Genomic DNA, 14,336 nt, shown 5'->3' on the forward strand with positions numbered 1-14,336 from the left:
AGAGATAAAGAGATGTAACCACTGGAACAGTGGAAGTAGGCTTTGTTCGGGATCCCCCTAGACGAGTCTTTATATTGTATGTATGCTAGTAAACCTGTTGTTCCTATAGGTTACATCACACGTCGAGTTTTATGTTCGGGGAACAGCAGGGGTGGGGGCTCGTGAGCCACGTGGTTGAGTCAATGATGGATGTTCATGTGAGTGTTGTAGGCATGGTTCCCCTGTAACATATGTTGACCTGGGCAGTGAGGATTGAGATTAACTCTCGCCACGTGAGTGGTACCCCAGGGCCAGTATTCATAAAAACCCAAGAATACTGCAACAGTTTCTTTGTACTGAACAGATAACTTATAGTCTGTGACATTCGTTACATAGACAGCAATCCTACACACCTAGCACTAATATTGTATTGTGTACTTTATTTGTGTATCAGTATATGTTTGTCTTGTAGAGCAGCCAAGACGATAGTAAGTCAGTGTAACTCTTTACACATGAACCAAACAAGTGCAACAGGCAGATCACCAAAGCTTGATTTATATGAAGTTCATTACAAAAAAGAAGCAACATTTCGTAAACAATAATACGCACAAGGTTTTAAAAAATAAAGAAAAAAGGAATAAATGCACCAAGAAGTATGGCAGACAAACACCACGACAGACTTTTCTTGCGAGTTTATTTCAAGAAAATGCCAAGCAGACGTGGGAGCGTTTAAGTCACGTGATAATTGGCGCCCAATCGTCTAAGAACGCATTTAACAAAGCATCCCATGAAAATGTGAGTTCAAGCCTTTGCACAAAGAAAGAACATTGTTAAAAGTGACAAATCTATGTTTATGTATGATAAATATGTACACGAAAGACGTTTTTCAATTAAGATGAAGGGCAGAGCAAACATAATTGTTATCATTATCTTTCTAATTATTTTAAACTCACTTGTAATTAAACCCCAATTTATTTTTACTGTCTTAGTGAATCATCCTCATCCTCATCCTCATCATCATCCTCATCATCATCGTCGTCGTCGTCGTCGTCATCAAACAAAAACAGCAACAGCATCACTTGTGTCAACAATGTTGTAAATGGAAGAGATGGAAGTAATTGCGATATACTTTGTACACAATAAATCACATGGTGAAACCTTTCAACAGTCTAGAAGAGGCATGCGCTGTACAATGTAAGTGGTTGACAGTGTGATTGGTATGTGAATATCACTCGCTTTTACTTTCATTGAAAAATCAAATGGTAACTACTGTTGGGTGAGTAAAGGTAGTCTCGAGCTTCTTAATCATAAGCCACAGAGATGTATTACATAATGCAACACTGATTAAAAAGTACTACAGGTGATGTTTTCGAGCCTACAGACGTGGATTCAATCTGGGATGAACCTAAAATATCTAAGTTCAATTAAGTACACAGTGAACATCCTAAATCACTGAAGCTGTTCATGTGGTTCTATTGGTCCATGTCCTGCCATCGACTGTAAGCGACGCTCACTCATGGCGCCAGCAAGTCATCAGGACAACAAAGTTTCACTCACGAGATTTAGCGTTTTCATCACTGGAGGAATAAAAGCAAGCGAAGAATTCAGGAAGTTCTCGATCAATAACAGTTGATTTCTTGCTGGCCTCCCACTTCAGTGTGTTTAGACTTTGCAAAGCAAAACAAGGCAGAGCAGTGTTCAGACAGAATAGCCAGACTAAAAATAAAACCTTCCCTGCCTTCTAATTTACATCCTGCTTACCTTTCCCTCACACAGCAGTTATGTCCCTTTCCTGAGTCCTCCCCGCCATGAAATAACTAGTGTTGGCCGTTAGGGAGCAATTTCCCAAGTCTCAACAATGGTGTTTGTATTCGTTTGGCTATCTGGTGGTTAGAAACACAAAGTATACAGTGGGTGGCAGTTGGTGGAGGTTGACCACATGAAAGCCAAAGTACATTATAAACAATTTTCTTGATACAAGAGAATTTTGAGATGCTCGAGCTATTTTGATCATTGTCAGTGTTTGAACAGTTCTAAGACAATTATTCCAAAATAAAATAGAAACGTATCTGTAGGTTTATGTCGTCTGTTTCATTGAGATAAGATATCACAACATCAACAGATGCACATTACTTATGGTAATTAACTTTGATTGACCAACTGACTGACTGACTGACTGACTGACTGACTGACTGACTGACTGACTGACATCCATCAAGTGCAGTATTCTTGGTCAAAACTTTTCACTGAAATCACTTTTAGCTCAAGAACAAGCTTAGTGAAACCTGTTAATAATTTCAAACTTCTTTTGAAAGTTCATATACACTGAGTAAAGATTCAATATTTCCTAAATGTATACATTGTACAGAATCAACTTGTAAACAATCAATGACTTTCATAAAAAGAAAAAAATCCTAGAACAACCACATCCAGAATTGCAAGAAAATTATCCAGCTTTGATCTTGTGGTAACCCTGGAAATATTTCAATCATTATTTTTTTAATGTTATAACGTGAATATGGAAATGGTTTTATGGGTCAGTATGCTTCATACAGCAAAACAAAACAACAACAAAAAAAAATTAAAAAACAAACAAAACTGAAATTCGATGAGTAGTTTTCTTTTATCGAACATTTTTTTATACATCGAGAAACATAGGCCGTAATAAACATTTCAAGAAATGACAAAAAGTTCGATACACCGGGAGGTCAGCTTTTCCTTTTCAATAGTCTAATAATAATAATAATAATAATAATAATAATAATAATCATCATCATCATCATCATCCAAGAAATGACAAACTGTTCTATACACCGGTAAGTCAGCTTTTCCTGCTCATTAGCCCCACAGCATTATTATTATTTACAAGAAGGCGAGCTCAATACTTTACAAGAGACAAGAGGCAGTAGGAACATACCACAGAGACAGACAACCCTGTCAGACAGACTCATACACAATGAATATTGTCCGGACGAAGAGAAAGCTGGAATGGACAGAGCGAGCTGAGCAAACAGACAGGTAGCATGACACACCTCAAGCAGACATCTGTGCGACCACACGTTCAAACACAATTTCTTGGAAAATTAATTTGAACACCAAAAAAATTGTCATTGTTATCACAACATTGTACTCATCTTCTCACTGGTAGGGCAATACTTCCTGTGCATCTAGCTACACGATGCTGCAAAATACAAGCATGACATTGTTTCTGTGTTTCTGATGTTAAATGTTAAAGATGAGGCAGGACTAGTATGATGAACCATTAGCAGAAGCTAGCAGTACAAAGGACGTGAATTAAATCGTACATTTCCCTATGTACAGCTAAACGGTAGTTATCGTCCCTGATTTTCTGCTCGTTTCCGACATGTCCGGCGAGCCTGTATCCGACAAAGGGGAAGAAGTCTGGGAGCCTGGAGTCGTGGTAGGTGATGCGAGGCAAGCGCCCTCCAGCGGCATCTGATCGGTGCAGAAGATGAGGATGAACATGAGGAAGTGGGGCTGGCCTCATTCCCTCCTCCACCTCCGACACCTCTTCGACGATAGGGAAGTTGGGCGACTGATGACCAGAGGCCGGGGACAGGCACAACCGCTCGGTTCCCGCCCTGATCATCTTCACTGACGGCCCGCCGGAAATTCCCTCCCCGTGATTTCCATCGCTGCTGCTGAAGCTGTCTGGAAGAGAATACATTCTGTCCGTGTCGAAACTTCTCGACAAAAGAGGACCATCGGCGATGAATGACGGTCGCTGGACCAGGTCTTTGCTGTCCAGAAGGATCTTCTGGTCCGACAACCGCACTCCTTCGATGATGCCGGACGTTTTGAGAATGACGGAAAAGCTTCGAACACTGCGGGCTGTCAGCTCCTCCACAAAGTCGACATGTCTGTGGTACTTTTCAAACACTGGCTGCAAGTTTTCGATTAGATGAGTGTAGCGAAACCCGCTACTGTTCCGGCGGCGAATCGTGGCCGGGGCTGAGCCCATGGGCATCGACATTTTGGTCCACAGCTTGAAGCTGTACGACACAGGGACTTCGGTCAGGAGCACCCTCGCTGAGCAGCTTGACTTCTTGGCCACGTGAATCTCACTGGTCGCCTCCCATGTCAGAGTTTCTTCGATCGTCTCCCCTGAAGTCTTGGATACAGATATACGCATGTCGAACTCTCCTCCAGAACTTGCGGAGGCCGGTAATTCTTTAGGAAGACCGATGCTAAAATTGGCTTTGCCCCGATGGTGTACCCTCTCTGGAAGGTGACCGTCAGAGAGGCTTTTCGCGATTTCTCGAACCGGAACTTGTATGTCTGATCCTTGTCCGTGTTGTTGGTAAAGTCGTGGAAATGATAATACCCTTGGCATTGGTGTACATCTGAGCCTTTATCACTCCTTTGTTCGAGGGGTACGTTCCAGGATGTCATACAGGCTGCTGTGGGTGGACGCAGGCTGCTTCGGACTTTGGTCTGGGGCTCAGCTCCTCCCTCAGGATGTCGAAGTGAAAATAGTTCATCGGAACCTCAATGATGAAGTCCTTCCTCCGGATGCAGACCTGCTGCCAAGGTGGGCGAGTGAGTTTGAAGCATTCCCAGACGTAATCCGTGATGACCTTCTCCACGTCTATGATGTAAGGAACCTCCGCGCCCTCCTGAGCAGGGAGACAGCACGCCATGATGACCTCACAGAGTCTCATCAAATGGAGTAGCACCTGCAATCAGTTTAATAACATTTTAAACGCAAAAGCCGATATAGGAAAATGATTTATGTGTCTGTCTGTGTGCTTGCGTGTACCGTGCACGTGCATCTCGCTGACGCTGTTACCTTTGTTAATATTTGCTTTAGACCAATGAGCACATGTGTAATTGCGTTTGTTAATATTTGTTTTAGACCAATGAGCCCATGTGTGTGTCAGAGCCTCATTGTTCACATTATTCACGTTCACTCCAACTCTTGTTTTCTCAGCAAAAACAACAATTCCTCTGCTGTCCTCAAGGGGCAATTTAAGCGAGTTAAAATAATAGAAAGAGAAAAATAATGAAAAAATGGCACCGCAAAAGGGGAAGAATCGCTGGATTATTTCCCTTCAATCTCCACGGACTGTGGGTCAACAGCAAGTGTTCCATTGTCTCACAGGAACTATTATGCTTCCAAGCTTGGGGCATGTCACTTATCTTGTCTGTTTACCGAGATGTTTATCGACGCGAAAGCCATTCGGAGACTATTCCCATGCGAATGAAGTGGGTCTGATTCTAATACAATATTGTTGACGATCGTGCCTTTGAGTTTTTCTATTTTTTTTTCGGTTAAGATAGACATGTGAGTGAAGAGTAAGATAGGTGGTACGCAGGACAATGTCATGCTGAAAGCAATCGTCATCACTTCTGAATTGTAAATCCAGAAGCTTCATCTCGATGGCGGCTGGGTTGCATAACTGCGCTGTGATCTTCCACATGTTTCATCCCCTTGATGCTGGGTCAGAGAAGTGAGCAGTAATGGCAATACTGTATAGAGACGTGTCATTATAAGTGTGGTAGGCGGTGATTATCCTCAGTAATGTTCTTTGTCCCTCGCCAAGCCCTGAAACAAGTCCTTTCCGTCCTTTCCGCTGTGGAACGACGGAGTGTCATGCGAACTCGCTGTTTGGTCTCTTCTTCTCTTTCCTCCTGTCCTTTGAGCTCTTACCCTGTTGGGAGGGCACTCTTTCTAGATTACGTGGAAGAAGACATGTCGTGATTTGCCGTGACAGGAGTGCGGAGGCAACTGAGAAGGAATCACAGACCAGGGAGTGGAGAGATCGATACCCACCCTTACCAGCCAACCCACCCCATTGACACCCGGCTTCCAACTTTCAGTCCAGGGCCACAAATTTCCCTGACCTTGATCTTTTCAGTATCTGTAATGCTGCAGCCATCTTGTATGTTTTGGATCGTTTTACGATATAAAAATATTGACAGTCGTGTTGCTAGGAAACATTGCTTCCATGGCGCGACTGTCACGGATGGCTGGGAGCACTCCACGGGGATCAATCCGCTGCTGTCTGGAAAACCCGAAAGTCAGATACTCTTACATTCTTTCAGTTATATAAATTATTTTTCTGGGGGATTTTATTTTCACTCTGACCATTTGCATCGTTCACAGCTCAGTCGACATCAAGATACAAATTTAAAACATTTTTTTTTTGTCGCTGACATTTTAAAACTTGCCAGAATAATAAAATAAGATTTCAAATCTCTAGAGTTTTCGAAAAAGAAAAATATAGTAAAAGAGGAAGATGAAGCTGGAAATTAGGCTTCCATTCTAAATCACTGAGCTGAGTTCAGTTCAGTATTTGCATCGTAACTAGTTATTGAAATTCTAAATGTTACATCACATGCAAAGTCACTGAGTATAATAGTATCACTAGGAAACCTGCTGGGTGTTGCTCATTACTGTTCATCTGCTGAGTCATTACTAGTAATTACTGTCTAGTATCGACCCTCGTAAGCTCGAATTTTTGGTTAATCAAGCCGCTATTAAATTTTGTGTTTTCTTCCATCACTCAGTAATCATGTATCTTTGTGCCATGATGGTTTATTTGCTGCGTGTCAGTCTGTCTACAAAGGGAACGAAAATGAGAGAGAGTGGCAATGACAATGACAATTCTTTATTGCAGGCAGAGATAGAAGTTTTGTTTGTATTTTGTTGCTTCTATTTCTACAAACCAGTCAATGCCATCAAGAGAGGAAATAGTCTTTGACCTTCTTTATCCGCTAAATGATTATTCCTTAGTAGAAATGTAATTAAAAATTAAAGCGTGGTCTCCCACAATTCTGTAAAAAACATTACAAACATAAATTTGGTATTTCCTCCTTCCTTCACCCTCCCTAAAAAACTTCCGTAGAAACCAGTAGAGGACAACCAGTACTTTCATCAGAGTCCGACATTGTTGGGGATCGTGTCTGGCGGCCCACACTTCCGACAATAATTTAGGCTTGCAATAAGCAGTTTGCCAAAGGTATTGCCTGCGAAGCAATAGGCTGTGGATTGTAAAGTCCTTGTAGATATTCCAGGAAGGAGTCCAAAGCATCTCAGCCATGCTGGATTTCATTCCCTTTACATTGAATTACGTCCCTTTCCTGAGAAATGGTGAGGGAAATCTTCAGAGTTTGATGTCAAACAAAATCACACGAGATCGAGATAAACAACTTTGTGGATGTTGTATGTTCACAGCTTGGAGGACAAGTAAGAAGAAAACCAGGGATGCTCGGACTTGCCGACTTCGTTTGCACTCATTCAGTGCGAAAACATGGATTGTCCCACTCAAAGGCAGCTTCGGCGCTCGGGGTTTCTATTGCCATGATTATCCATCTACTTCTTCCTGACAAGCCACATAAACCTTCTTCGTCTGCCCGCACTGATGGCTTTCAACGAGCGCCATCTAGTGAGCTAACGAACCAGGCTCGGACAATAAAACTCATAATCTCAAAAATCTTGCAACTCACGCAGATCGTAAATCTTGCTTCATACAAGACCAACTCGATAAAAACAAATTCATTCTTAGAAAGTTTTTCTGCAGCCTTATTTTGAAAAAAAAATCTGGCCCAGCAAAATAATAATGGGCAGGATGATGAGTTGATCAACCAGTTGATTTTCTGTTTAAAGTTCTAGAGCCCTACTTAAAAGCTGTAGGATAGGTATCTATGTCCACTTCTATCTCTTTTACTGTTTCTTAGAATAACCTATCATCCCTTATAATTGTGTTTTTGCAGTGCTGCCTGATGGTATTACTGTCTGTGTCCTGAGACTCAACAAACCATAAACGATGGGTGAGCAACCAATTTTGTGCAAAAGTAGTCGAGACCGGGTGTGTGTGGTGGGAAGGGTCGGAGGTAGAAGTAAAAGGTTGGCAAGGATCAGATTATTGAAGACAGTGCAGAAAAAGAGATGAGTTAAAATACCTTGTAACACAAGACAGCCCATATAAATCGTTCAAAACTACACAGACAAGTATGCAGACAACAATGGGTAAGAATAAAAGATAAGTAGAATAAAAGGTTTCACGGTTAGTCCCGACGTCCGTGGCTCAATAGGAATTGAGACCCATACAAAGAAAGCTACTGAACCAAATCAAGAAATAGCAAATTATAAACTTAAGTCCATCCTTCAATGTTCTTCTTCGTCCGCCAGATGATGTATCTGTTCTCAACAATGATATGGAATGTCAGTCATGTAGCTGTGCTGACCGACAAAAGAGAGAAGTGTGGTCAGGGTTAGATGGTTAAAAGATTGGTCAGCAGTCCCTGACTGGGAGACTGAGGCCTCTCTCCTCCACAATACTTACAACATCCCTACTAGAAACGAGCTCAGACATTACCTATCCTCTCCCATCAGTCCTCCATCCGGTCCATCAGAGACGATTGGACAATGAACAGGACTTAACTGCTTTATCATGACATATCTAGTATTCATGTCAGAGCTGCATGGCTCATCTCGTATTTCTGATACAGTGTAACAGAGTGGAATAGAATTATTCTGTTGGCGAGAGTTGGATGTTAGTGGACCTGACAGGCCACAGTCACTTCGGAGCCTCGCATGATTAGACAAAATGTCTGTAATTTCCTGCAATACTTTTTGTATCGAACCACCCTCCTGTGATAGGGTGCTAGTTAGGTGCTGCTTGATTTTTCCTATCTCTCCCTCCTCCTCTCTTTCTCTCTCTCTCTCTTGTGTTTGAGTGTGTTGTCATAAACATGCACCAGCATTCACAATCTGATTTAGATGCTAGTTGCAGACGACCGCCCCAGTGATTAAGAATGATTCACTCCAGCACTCGAGGGAGATAAACACCACGAGTCACGTGACAAACATCGCGGGCAAAAGACCAGGAACAGAGTTTAAAACGAGGCAGGAAATACTTGCTCATATTTTGCACAACAAATATTCGCTGATATTGTCACCATACAGATCCATTGACAAGTCTTCTACCAAAGGACAAACAAAAAAGACTGCAAGATGTCAACATGGTTCAGGGCAAACGATCATCATGAATGGATCCTCAGCCAAGATCATGATGGAAGACAAAAATGGACGTGAGGCATTCATTCAGGAGAAAATCAGGTATAAGTGAAAATATGAAAGCGGTTGTTAGTGGCAACGCCACTTTTATCTTCCGAATAAATGTTACTATAATAAAAAATGATGAATTTAGATTAACACTTGAGATGAGATGATATTCTAATCAGTGGATGCATATTTTTGTCTTTCCTAAAAACATTAAAAGTGTGCATTCTTCGATTTTCCAAGTTAATCATGAATGCGTAATTGTGTAAACGAGCCTTCCAATCCGAAAGAAAAATATTTGTAGACGATCGAATGTTCACCTCCTTCCATCTCTCTGCCATTATTTTCTATTTTCTTTTCTTGGGTAACGAAGTTAATTAAGATTCATTCAGTCATCAGCGTCAAGACACTGCAGCTAAAAATATTCACACTTAGAATCAATCTTTGAGTAAAAGGTAGATCTTGAATGTTTGTATTATATGTTAATCTTTTACATGGCCAAGATATCATTAATTACCGCATCACACAAGTCACGGATGTAACTAGAACACTAGGATGATTGTGAGAGGGGTGATAGTGACAAAGAGAGCAGTTTTAACGGTTGTTATTGCATGGACATGAAGTGTTGACCACCATCATTATTCAACATTTGTGTATGTATATAGAGACACTGACATCAGACCTGGAGGACAAACAGTCTCCCCCGACCCAGAGACACGGGGTACAATTGGCAAACTGATTGAGCCTGGACCAGTGCCAACAGATTCAAATCAGATGCAAATTGCAAGTGATAAGCATGTTGGTGTTTGTGTTACATGACCCCACTCTTAGTGTCCGCCAATGCTGATGTTATACATGTCTCTCGACATGAAAGTGTTTTCAGACAGAACATGTCAACAGGACAGGTCCTCACATTTCTGTACTCCGCGGCTCACCTACAATAGAGATCCGTTCAACTCAAAACTGTTTTAACAATTCATTTTATAAAATTATCTTGTAGCACTTGTTAAGTATAGTTTCTTTAACAATTATCGATGCTTAATGTCAAAATTACTGCTTATTTGAATAGAATTTATCTTGCAAGCTGGTGCTGGCCGTGTGTTATTATTTACGTGGTAAAAGGTAGAGAAACACGACCGGACAGCTCCAGACATGAGTAAAGGCAGTCTACTACTCATGAGTCAGCACACAACTGTAAAAACTATAAAAACTTATGATCATCACCAAATTACCTCCATTACCACTGTTTACACTTTTGTTATCCTCCCTGCATGACTGCCCGCGAGTTGCCGACCTTGCCTCTCAGCTCTTCTCACATGAAGGCGAAAATAATCTCAGAGACTTTAATATGGTTAGAACGAACTGGAAGCTTGTTGATTTTAAGGAGAAGCCGAGGCATTGAAAGAAAATTCACAAAAACACTCATTTCAAGACAGAGGGATCGCATATAAATGCAAATACCTTGAGGGAGACGTGTGGGTGAGAAGTAAACAAGGATTCTATTGAAAGTGTCATTTCTTGGGAAACTAAATTTTATCATTTTCCTCTAATTTTTTTTTTATATTATTTCTCGGTGAACAAAGGTAAGCTAGTGGTAAGAGAATACTGCCAGGACTTTTCTACTCTGGTCAATGTGGTTTTTTTCTACTGAAGAATTTATCTTTAATGACAGCCAAGTCCATGAAGACTACAGAACATGTCACAGAAATACTTTGGTATGTCTGGTATGTCTGGTAAGGATTTTCTTATTACCACTTGTCTCTTACTACACTCTCACTTGTCACTGAAACATTTCTAGAAGAGGAAACAGAAATAAACAGAAAACTAATCTGGGCGACATCCTGGCAGGAGATGTCTTAGAAAATCCCCGCATATCCTGTTTGTATGAAGAACAATCCATGTCTTGCTAAGACTGTCGTCATGCTAAAACTTTAGCAATTCTATTATTCATGGAGAGAAAAGCACATAATCTACTTCAGACAGTCGAAAATCTCTCGCTAATCCCATCTGACATCTTTCTCTCAGTTCTCTCCTGAAAGGTTTCTTGCCGCAAACCTCGCTTTTGTGACACAAGGGTTCCTAGGCTCGAATCCACCCCGGCAAATGGGATGATGATGATGATGATGATGAGGATGATGATGATGATGAGGAGGAGGAGGATGTTCTAAAGGGTTTAGGGTTTTACTATGCTATGCTCTTGGCCTGAATACCTACACACGAGGACTGAAGATAATAAGTCCTACTACATTTTTGTCTGGTGACTAATTTGTCTCCATAATTAGCTGTGTTTGAAACAAGGGCAAAACATTCTCATGTTGACTGTTTTGCTTCTCACACACACATGGAGCATAGTTTTCGGTGGAATACCAAGTCGGTGCCGACCCTGACATTTTGTTTAGCATTTGTATCGAAGCTCCCCCTCCTCCCAGCATGATTAACGGCAGGACCGTTGAATGTGAAATGACGAAGCAGAAATGCCATCAGGAAGGAAAACACAGAAGCTTTCAATAGCCATCTACTGACATAGGTTGCTTCTGTATTCATGAATCAGTGTGCTATGTAGAGAGAATAGTCCTGGAGAGAACTGTATGTCTGTCATAAACACACACACACACACGGAGGATCATATCCAGAGAGAATCAGGAAGGAGGGACTGAGAGTCAGGAACTGAAATGAAAGCCTAAAGCAAAACAATCACAAAGTATTTAGTCTCTAGAACACAACTTGCATCTCTCGGTAAGCAGCCATCATTTGAATGCAGCATCCCACTGGCAGACATTCCACAAATTGTTGTGTAACAGTTGTACCCTGCTGTTCCTCCAGGGCTTTTGTCCAACAAACACTCAACTTACAAGGCTTTTGTAGTGTCACCTCTAGCCACTGAGCACCAGAAGTTATGAATAAGCACAGCAGTTTGTGCACTATCCTCTCAGAAGTATTTTATTATTATTATTGTGTCGAAAGTAGTAAATTTACACTCACAACAGTATTCTCACAATAAGAAAGATGAAAGAAAAAACATTTAGGGCAAAACTCTTCAAAATCGGTGTACTGACAATGTATCTAATTTGTTAATGGACATCTAATGTGTGGAGTTCATGATCCAAGTATTTAACGAGCAGGGAGATATACAATGGCGGAAACTGAGAACCAACATGTTCGAAAATGAAAACATGAAAGTAAACAATAATTTTCCTCGGCAGGAAATATAAAGCAATCGGAGAAAAAATAGAATATTCACCTAATTCTTAATAAATTGAAAATCTATTTTTATTTCACGGATAGTAATTAATACTGACTTCGTAATGTAAACAAATCGATAATATTCTCTATACTTGCTACATTATCTACAAGTCTTCGTATTGTTCTGTAAGTACAGTTTTACTGAACTTTCTCGACAATTATTTCTAATAATACTTTTATTTTTAATGTTATTATCTTAAACATATCTGGGAGATAAAATTATTGCAAGGATGAAAATTTTAAAAATGCAAACATATTTTAAACCGTCGTGAGTGGGTGGGAGTCTGGTGTCGCCTAGACAAGCTGCCTTTGGACAAATTTTACTGATGAAATCAAGGTAAATCTTGACCTACTGACCTTTGATCCGCTGTACTTTTGTACCAGACGTTCAGACGCTGGACCAGATCCTCACTACCGGTCAAGCCATGTCCTCCATGTTGTGCTCTCACCTACTGTTGTCGACAGACTGGGTGGCGTCCTCGCCATCTACGTCCACTTGCGTAGCTTCAACGCGCACAGCTCATCACGTGACACAGAGCGCGGCTGGGATTGGTGGAGGCAGGCTGTGCGCTGTCTGCATAGAGAAGAAGCATGGATGTGCGACACTGGGAAGTTGCGGGGACGAGGGTTGAACTCTACTGCCGAGAAATCGTTGGTCGATAGTGTAGGAGAAAACGGAGAAACCACCAGTGACGTTTGAATTTGTTTGTTTGTTTATTTACTTTTCCTGTATCCTTCTGAGTATTATTTTCTACCGTCTTTAGCTTCCGTTGCTGTTGCACGCAGTCTTTCAGTTTTTAGTGATGACATTTCATCAATTTATCTTTGAAAACAGAAAGCAGTACTGTGAACTGAACTGTATCGCGTTCAGAGATAGAAAAGAGTGAAATAATATTTTAACTCATTTTTAACATTGCAATATCAAAGATATTTTCAATCTCCTATCTCTTACCTAAGTGCTTTATATATATAATATGCCAGAAAATAATTGCAGCACAAACGTAGCTCAGAGTGATCCTCAACCTGTCTGCGCTTCCTGGATGTGCTTGCGTGCACTCTGCGCACCTTTAAAACAACAATTGTAAACTGATTTGTGTTCTGCCTGTGCAGTAGCAAGCCCACAAGGTGGAATTGGTGTCTGCCAGACATCAGAAGCCAGGCAAGCAGACATGATTCATGACCACACGATCGCCTTCAGCTGCTGGCAGATGCACGACACCATGGATTGCCGACCCTGCATCCACATCCACATCCACATCCACATCCACATCCACATCCACATCCACAAAACTTGCATTCCGCTGCAGCTATTAATTTCTTGTGACGAGAAAAATCCCAGTAGGCAATTATAATAACCGATTTCTGGGTTCAAAAGCCTGAAATTGTTAATTTAATTTGCTGTTAGATGTCACTCAGGAGTCCATTATTTTCACAAGTGGATGAGATTTAGCCTTATAATTAACTCGGTGTTTAAAGACTTCTCTCGCCATTTCATTGACACTACCGTCGATATTTTACTTGTAAATATAAAGCTAACCTTTGCAAATTCATAAAATAATCTTGATGATAGATATCTGAGTTTGTAGTCAGAGGGAAGACACAATTTACTGCCTCATTAAATAATTCCTGGACCATAACAGTATGATTGATGAGGCATGACGATAATACCCGATGATGTCTAGATGATGTGTGGTTGAAGTCAATGGTAGAAGAAACAATACTTACCACAAACAATGCATGTGATCCCATAAATACACGGATCAGGAGCTAAAGATGTGTCAAATAATTTCTTTTTGTCTGTGAAGGACTTAGACCACTGAGCTTAGTTCAAAGTTTACATTGTGTACCTAGAAATAAAAAGAAAGTTGCATAAATATCTTCTGGATGTGTGTGGTTTGTTCAACAGGGAACAAACATCTTCTCTCTTTCTGACAGAAACTATACATCTTTGCAGGTCTTTTGCATTTTAAAATTCCTAAAAGAGAGTCCAACTTTCACATGTCTGAAACTCGAGTTCCAGAAAAAGTTTGGTGAGAGGTTTACAAGTCTTGAGGCTTGAGTACCACTGGGAAAATTTTTTAATACA

At 40.9% G+C, this 14,336-nt stretch overlaps 1 protein-coding gene across 1 annotated transcript; it reads right to left on the minus strand.

Moving 5' to 3' along the window:
• Positions 1–641: 641 nt before the first annotated feature.
• LOC112555899 lies at positions 642–12,750 on the minus strand. The gene is made up of 2 exons (XM_025224469.1): positions 12,608–12,750; positions 642–4,676 (listed from the first exon to the last, which is right to left on the minus strand). Exon 2 carries the CDS (start codon positions 4,331–4,333, stop codon positions 3,242–3,244), a length of 1,092 nt encoding a protein of 363 aa, XP_025080254.1. The 5' UTR covers positions 4,334–4,676; positions 12,608–12,750; the 3' UTR covers positions 642–3,241.
• Positions 12,751–14,336: the final 1,586 nt, after the last annotated feature.

The sequence above is a fragment of the Pomacea canaliculata genome, linkage group LG14 (genome assembly GCF_003073045.1).
Source record: "Pomacea canaliculata isolate SZHN2017 linkage group LG14, ASM307304v1, whole genome shotgun sequence".
NCBI classification, from domain to species: Eukaryota; Metazoa; Mollusca; class Gastropoda; order Architaenioglossa; family Ampullariidae; genus Pomacea; species Pomacea canaliculata.

What these genes read in the sequence shown, in the direction of transcription:
- LOC112555899 (XM_025224469.1), bottom strand. Translation starts at nt 4,333, where the DNA reads ATGCCAAGGGTATTATCATTTCCACGACTTTACCAACAACACGGACAA.